The sequence below is a fragment of the Arachis ipaensis genome, chromosome B05, assembly GCF_000816755.2.
Source record: "Arachis ipaensis cultivar K30076 chromosome B05, Araip1.1, whole genome shotgun sequence".
NCBI classification, from domain to species: Eukaryota; Viridiplantae; Streptophyta; class Magnoliopsida; order Fabales; family Fabaceae; genus Arachis; species Arachis ipaensis.
The window spans coordinates 20,056,094-20,064,429 of NC_029789.2; the positions used below are offsets into that span (position 1 = coordinate 20,056,094).

Consider the following 8,336-nt stretch of genomic DNA (forward strand, 5'->3'; position numbering starts at 1 on the left):
GTGTTCTCAACTCATTTAAATTAATTTTTAATTTCAATCACCCTATTTTATCATGTTTGTCATCAAGGGGGAGATTGTTAAGTCTAAGTTGATTTTGGGTTTACAAATGATGACAAATATTTCTTTAGGTTGAAAGCCCAATGCTGTTTAATAGGTGTTTTAATTGTTGCAAGCCCAATTATCCAAGTTCATGCTGCACCAGCCCAAACCAGCATAAGCTTCAGCAAATCAACATGCTAAAGCTACAACACTTAGTGCTCATTTGCTCCTTAGTACTCCAAGAGTAATAAACAAGCCCAATGCTTCTCAAAGCACCGTTCAGCAAATTAAATGACTATGTATTTGCTAAATGTTATAAGAGGACAGCTAAATCATGCAAGGACAGGTGTGGTTCTGTGAAAGCAAGAAGGACACAAGGACATCTCTACTCTCTCAAAGACATTAGCAGAGCAACACTTGGTTAGTGGGTGAGCAAAACACAAAAGCAGTAGCAGCAGAAAAATGGAGCAAAATGAAAAAGGAGAGCATGCCAAGGAAGAAAGAAAAACAAAGGACAGCAGAGATAGTGGTTGAGCTCCTCGGATAGTAGAAGTAATGGAACATGATGAAAAAAGGACTGCATACCAGCAATGACAGCTCCAACGAACATCTGGTACAAAGAAATGGAAGAGGCAAAAAATGAAGGCAAGATGAAGACATATAAGAAATTTCATTCCATCATTTCAAAGCAAGAAAAAGAGAGCACTCACTCAGAGCACCATCTCAAACATTGAGCTGGAATCTTTTTCTTCTACTCAAGCTTAATTTCTGATTCTTTTGTTATGGTTGTCTTGTGTCATTTTCTGTATTGAAAAAATGCTAATCATGTGAGGTTGAAAAAGTCAAGAGAGAAAAGGCAAGAGTAATGCAAAAGAGCCACTGAATTTTGATGTAATTTGGTTTTTGAACTAGGATTAGTTCCTCTTGCCAGTTGGGTTAGCACCTGGTGAAGTCTGAATCTGTTAGATTCCCCTTCCTAATTGGGACAGCACTATGGGAAGCTAAGCTTTGGTGAAGAAAGCTTAGGGTAGATACTAGTTGAATTAGAGAGTAATTCAATAGAATTGGTGAATGTAATCTGTGAATTTTAGTGAAAATTCCACCATGGTTTGTGGTGGAGACTGAACGTAAGATTCATTGCACAAAGAATCCGAACCAAGATACATGCTGGCCTGTTTTTTCTCTTCCCTACTCTTTACTTATTCTGCATGAGATAAAATGAAATAATCTCCTGCAACTCGAGCTTCTGCTGAAACAGAGATGGAAACTTTAAGTTTTAAGCCAATTTGATTCAACCCTCCTTCTCAAGTTCAACTAGAACCATCAATCTCAAAAGAATTTCCATTTTAAAATTAAAGTACTATCAATGGTACAATTTATTGCCATGTATTCTGATTTGGCAAATGTAAATAATATTCCAAACCTAAGAAAGAAATCTTAATGACAATGATAACAATGCTATAATCTAGATCTAGCCCTCCTGTCTAGCATTGCACAATGCTGGAACAAAAAGCAATATTTTCATCTGAGATTAATAGGATCTTGATGGTAGTAGCATATGAACAGCATCCTCTCGTTCATCACAAGAAAAAGCTAGCAGCTAAAAAGAGCACTATAAAGTAAATGAATTGAAATTTAGAAATGATATTGGCACTACTGTTGTCATCTGTCCCAGGAACAAAGCTTCCTTCAGAAGTGTTAGTTGTGAGTACAACAACAATCCAGTCATCTTCGGAGCCAATTCCTATTCCAGTATACTTTGAGTCGTTGAGATTGCCGGAGTAGAGAGATCGAGTGAAATTATCGAGGACAAGACTGGGGACTAGGCCAGGCACACAAGCAGGCATTACGGATCCATCCCTTGTGTTGGAAACATTTAAGTGGCATTTTCTTAGATGTTGTGGATAGTTGGAGAACTGAGGCTCTGTCCCTGGTACTGTATTAGCACCTGTGCTATTTGAGCAGGGTTGATCCTTAAATTGGTCCGCCATTTCATTTGCCAAGCAATTGGCATTTTCATTCTTGGTCAGAGTTGTCAAGTTCAATGATGCCCGGTACTTGTTGATTTCCAGAAAAAGCTCATCTTCCTCACCTGCAGCGGGGTTAAGGTTGCAAAATGTCAACAAATCTAATGAGCATGGTTACATGAATATTATTAATTATTAGATTGTAAACAGCATCACATCAATGCATATATTGTGATCCGAAAAGGCATTTCTCTTAAACTTAAATGAGTTGCAGCTATCAAAAGATTCTTTAATTCACAAGTACATTCCATTAGCAGATCAAAGATTTTTAGGAGCATGCATAGATAATTAGGGCAGTGAATGGCACCCTAATGTCCAACAAAGTAAACAAATATTCCATAAGATCAGCCTGAAAAATGTCAGATCTAGCTCGAAAGAGGCATGATATATGTAATAAGAAGAAGTGCAAGGCAGTTAGCTGATCGGAGAGAGACAAGAGAGTAAAGTACTGACCGTGGTCGCATTGAACAGGGTGAATGCAGAAGAGAGTGGAAGAAACGGTGAGGGAGAGAAGCAGAGCGAAGCGGAATAGCCTCATTGCACTTTTGCTTTGCAGTTTGGAACTGAAATGAAACTAGAACAGCTGCAGATGCAGATCAAAGGGAAGACGAGGACTTAACAACCAAGTTAAATACACTCACTTCAACCACATTGTTTTCTTAAGGCTTAATGTATTCCGCTCTCTTCTTGCTGTTTTTTATCTAATCTTTAATTTATAATAATTACAATCAAATCTAGCCGTTAGTATACTGCCTCTGCCAAAGTACAACATTACAACATAGCTTTGTTCCAAATAAACTTTTAAGTTACGGAACAATAATTAGTTACAACTTACAAACTATATATGCCTATTTGTGTCGGTTGAAGAAAAATAAAAATTCTCAAATACACCACGCCTTACATTGTCGTGTTATAAAAAAACTTATTCCGAATCCTTTACATAATCTTGTTAGGTATATATTATTTTGAGTTAGGTATATATTATTTTCAAAATGATGTTTGAGATTGGCATCGTGTACTAAAATAGTATTTAAGATTCCAATTGCGTTAATTATGTTTCTTAAATTGATAAAAGTACACCATATTAATCTTTACCTCATTTTCTATTAATAGCATAATGACATGGCTTGACGACATAGATTGTTAGTGATACGTATCACTCTATGCTTTGACTACGTATAATGGATGATGATGTGTTGACCAGTGATGCGTTTTGACATGGACGATTGTGCCACGTGTCACAATGCTATTTGGTCACATGTCAGTTTGTACCACATGTCGTTACAGTATTTTCACGTGTCATCCATTATGTCATCAATGTAGATGCACCAAATTAGTGCATTACTTTGCATTAAGTGACTCATTTTAGTCCCTAAAATTGAATGAAATGCACCAAACTAGTCCCTTTACTAGTCTTTTTTTTATAAAATCAAAATTCTCAATATCTTTAAATGCATTAATTTTAATTCTATTTTTTCACATGTTGTTTAAATACAAGTGCTTTTCTAAAATATTTTTTCTCTTGTAGGTACCCTTGACAGCCGTCTTGGACCTGACGTGAAGGCATTTCAAACACCCTCAATATCATCTCTGACCTCTTTCGTCTAGCCTAGACGAAAGAGGTCGGAGATGATAATGAGAGTATTTGAAGTGTCTTTAATCTAGCCCATTTACACACAACAGGAAATATGTATTTCATAAAAATCGAAAAAATGTGTATTTTGATTCTTGATTTCTTGTTTAAAACACGTGTTTTTAGATAAAAAAAATGTATCTAATTAATCATATAATTCTTTTTTTATAATAAGTTTGTTTTGTCGATTTTTAGCAAATCGATGGTGGTTCGATTCTAATGGTTTGGGAGCGAAACCTACTCCTCTTTGCAGGTACCAATTCTTCTAAAAGTGCATCAACGTGTCTTCCATTAGATAAGTTTTGAGAAAAAAGGATAAATTAAACCTTGAAAATTGAAGAAATAATAGAAAAGTGACAAAGTTTTCAAAAGGAAAATCGCTTACGGATAGAAAATAATTTGCATTGGAATTTAAAAGAAAACAGTAAAATGCCTTTGATTAGATCGAAAGGCTTTGACATGCGAAATTAAAATGCAGAAAGATAAATCGAACAATGAAAATAAAGAACACTTGGAAAACAAATTTACTTGAAATGATAAATTTACAGAAGTGTAAATTGAAAGAATAAAGAGATGGAAGGAACCCTACAGAAAAGTTACTCGATTGCAAACTCAGGAATTTCCTGGGATGTGAGTATGCTTGAGTGTTTTTTTCTGAGTAAAAGTTCCAACCCCAATTTCCTAACGCTTCCTAGTATTTATAATATATCTTACATAACTGACAATTAATTACAATTGATTACAACTTTGAATATAATTCCTCTTGGTAACTGTTCCCGCTGCTTGATTATAGCCATTTCCCATAATTTCCTCATGTGATAAAAGCATCTAACCGTTCCACTTCCATGACTATTCGACCCACCTGTCAAAGGCCTTACTCGGTTATGCATATCGAATATCTTATTCGACTAGACTTATCCGATTAACAAATCATTCGAGATTCAATTTTACGCCAGTCATTCTCAACCTTACGCCTACGCATACATCTTCTCGAGAAACAACCACTGTTTATTCCGAATCGACTTACCTTTATCGAATATATTTTTTTGATCAACAAATTGCCCCCTTGGATTAATGTGTTTACCTTCGAAAATATTATTATTAGAAGATAAAACACTTAATCTAAAATTGAAAATGTCAGTTCTTAAGTCAGTAATAATTATCATTTAAACTCCCCATTAATACTGACCACTCGACACATTTTCCGAAACTTATGCTCTCTCTCCACCACTTCATCTTCCTCACGAAGTTACCTCTATTCGCATCCCTTTCACAGTAACGGCTACATTGCTACTTTAAATTCACCATTTCCCCCTTTTGTTCAAATCTTTCGAATACCCATTATTCTTTGAATCTTTCTTACATCAAGAATTTCCTCACCAAATCCTCAACCTTTAATCTTCTTTATTTGTATTCAATAATGACTGGTTCCTCTTCTCATGCTGCCACCCAAGGCAAGGGTAAAGGACTTGTAATAGCACCACCATCTCCACTAGCTCTTTGCATTTTCAATCAAGTCAATGATGAAATCATTGACGATCCCCATTTGCAAGTTAATGATACCAGAATCTTAATCCCCTTCACAATCAGTGCGGATACACACTGTTTCCTCTGCCCGATTGAATCCCTTGAGAGGGCAAACAAAAAACTTTCTTTCTTCCCAAGCGTTGAAGGAGAAGATTTATTAATAAACCAGGCTTTTAACATCTCTCATTTCATCAACCAGAAATTCTTCAGAAATAATCCAAAAATCAACCCTCGAGGATTCGATTTCACAGCTTGGTACCAACGCCTCGAACCCTCAAAAAGTGCTACCTGGGGAGCCCTAGAAATACATGAACTACTAAGGTTCTCTCATTTCTCACTCACAACATACCCTTGGATGATTGGAGCAGTGACTTGTTTCTGGAATAGGATGACCAACAACTTCCATCTTCCTTGTGGAATGATCGAAATGTCTCTCCTCGATGTAGCTGTCATTATAGGACTCCCAATAAATTCTCCAGATTGTACCCCTGACATGCAATCTAAACACCAGTATGATGTTGTCTTAACCAACTCTTACAGCGACTTCATTGCCCAAAACATGGGTGAAGATGGTACAGAAGTCACAGATAGTGAACATGTAGCCTTCTTGTTTTATTGGTTAAATGCAGTCCTGTTCTACTCTCAAAGCGTACAGATGTCCAAGTTCTTCCTTCCCTTGGCTACTCTTCTTCATGAAGGGAAAGTTCTCAACTTGGCCAAACTTCTTCTAGGGCACATTTTTGAAGAACTTGGTCAATTTGTCTGTGACCTTCGAGACAATAAAATAATCAGTACAGGAGGTCCTCTGTCGCTCCTTCAATTATGGCTTAATGTCATTTTCGAAAATTTTATGACAAAACCTGAGGGTGGCAGTACTGACAAACAACACATTGAAGGTTTTCGATTGTCTAATTACAAACCCACTTTTCTGAACACCCAATCAGATGAAGACAGATTCTAGGTTGTTTTCTCCCTTTTTCATTCTTGCAAGAATTTTGACAATGATCAACTCAACTTCACTCCCTTTTTGCATCGCAATTGCGGTCCTGCCTAGCTTGATCATTTACTCTTTCCTAATACCAATGAGGGGAGTCAACTTGCAAATCGAAATTAGGCAAACCTACTAGCTATTCAAGTAATACCGATAGGGCTGCCACAACACACAAAAAAAAGTTCAAAATAACCATATACGCTCCTCACTTAATAGCTAGATAGCTGGGGTTTTCTCAAGCTATCCTAACACCACAACCTCGACACAGTGATCCATTCTACCACATTATTTTAACATCTCAAGAAAATTTCAACACCTGTCTCTTAAAAAATCAACAACGCAGAGACCGCTTCAACTTCTTGATCTATGAACTGCGTTCATTCATCACCAAATCTTGTTTCGAATGGTGGACTGCTTATTATTCAAGGTACACCCATACCTTAGAAGAAATTCAACAAACTACTGTTCGAACAGTCCCTGTCGCTGAGAGTTCCCCAAAAAGAACTCACAAAAGGAAAGCTAACACTACTCGACCACCACCACACAAAAGCAAAAGGACTCCTACCAGAACTTCTCGAAAAGTAACTATTTCACTCATAACTTTTCCTTTTAACTTGAAATATTTTGCAAATTATATTTTCTTAAACATACTTAATTCTAAAATTTTTTACCAGTTACTGCTGCCATCATCAAGCGAAAGCGCTGATGAAAGTGAATCAACTAATAAGGATACTCTTGCTGCCTCTTCTCAATCGGAAGATACAGCCAATTCTGACCCTGGCTCTCAACTAATACGGAGATCCAGACTTCCTCAGGTAACACAATTATCTCTATACATATTTCACTTGGTTTAAAATAAATTTCAAATTTATAACTGTGTACCTTTTATACCAGCCTACCAATGTTGTCCGTTCAATTTCATCTACTGGGGCTTTTGATCAACCAATTCTGCAACAACAAAATGACCCAGAGCACTCCACATCACATGATTCAATTCAATTCACAGGGCCTATTCAACCGATTCCAGCTGCTCTTCCACCTCTTCTTCATACAACACAGGTGGTTGATCTGATAGCAGATCCCTTGCAGCATTCTCCAGAAGAAACTCATACACTTGACACAATTTCACCAAACAATCAAGGTGCATTGTCTAAAGAAAACCAGGCGGCCCCAGACTCTGATTCGGCTTCTAGAATTGCTGACACCACCAATTCAGATTCTTCTCGATCCAGGATCTTAGAAAATCCTCCCAAACTGCCTAGTCCTTCACTCCAAGTTGATCTTCAGACTCCTCCCGAACCAAGACCCGGAACATCGAGTGCTTCTACCACCCCCACAAGTGCTACCTTGGTTGACTTGATTTCTGTTTTAAATAAAGTTATCCAAGAAAACAAAGTACCAGTGCCTGTGCCAGCAATCTCAAGACCTGCTACATCAAGGCCTTCATTCGAATTAGATCCTGGCACTCGAGAATAGCTTTTTATCACTCATCAAGCTCTTGGATCATCCACCTACTACATGGGTTAATGATCCAATTCTTAACCAACTCCTGGCTGATCTTTTGAATTCTTCTTTTGAACTCTCAGCTAACACACCAAATTCTGCCTCAATTCAAGAGTTCAAACAACTTCTTAATGAGAGCGTTACATCTCAATTTCAACTTCAAGAAACTGAAGCTGAAGAAACCAATATCAAAACTAATGTTGAAGATTGTTTTGCAACCGCTCAACCAATCTAAGTTTCTCGTGAAGAATTTGATCTGAGAATCTCTCAGGCTATTTCTGTTCAAGCTTTTCATGACCAAGAAGAAGCAAGACTTGAAGCAGAATTAGCTCAGATCAAAGAACAGCTTGCCACAATACGCCAAAATTGAGCTACTATAGCCAAACCTCTGGCAGCAGCCCAACAAGAACAACACCACCTTATTCAAGAACTTGTTTCAATTGATACCAAGCGGGGAGAGTATGAAAAACAAATTGAGAAAGTTCAAGCTGGCAAGTTCAAACAAATTGAAATACTTTCAATTCTGGACAACAAAAGGGTAAAGCTACACTCTGATTTAACAAAACTAGTGGCACCTTGAATTTCTTCTCATCTGAAGTTCATTTATTTTTTAAAT

At 37.1% G+C, this 8,336-nt stretch overlaps 1 protein-coding gene across 1 annotated transcript; it reads right to left on the reverse strand.

Moving 5' to 3' along the window:
* LOC107643271 (uncharacterized GPI-anchored protein At3g06035) lies at nucleotides 1,367–2,844 on the reverse strand. The gene is made up of 2 exons (XM_016346862.2): nucleotides 2,520–2,844; nucleotides 1,367–2,131 (listed from the first exon to the last, which is right to left on the reverse strand). The coding sequence occupies exons 1-2, from the start codon at nucleotides 2,602–2,604 to the stop codon at nucleotides 1,620–1,622; spliced, it is 597 nt and encodes a 198-aa protein (XP_016202348.1). The 5' UTR covers nucleotides 2,605–2,844; the 3' UTR covers nucleotides 1,367–1,619.

What these genes read in the sequence shown, in the direction of transcription:
- LOC107643271 (XM_016346862.2), bottom strand. Translation starts at nt 2,604, where the DNA reads ATGAGGCTATTCCGCTTCGCTCTGCTTCTCTCCCTCACCGTTTCTTCC. An exon ending in CCCTGTTCAATGCGACCACG is followed by an intron (nt 2,132 to 2,519) that starts GTCAGTACTTTA and finishes ACCCCGCTGCAG; the next exon opens with GTGAGGAAGATGAGCTTTTT.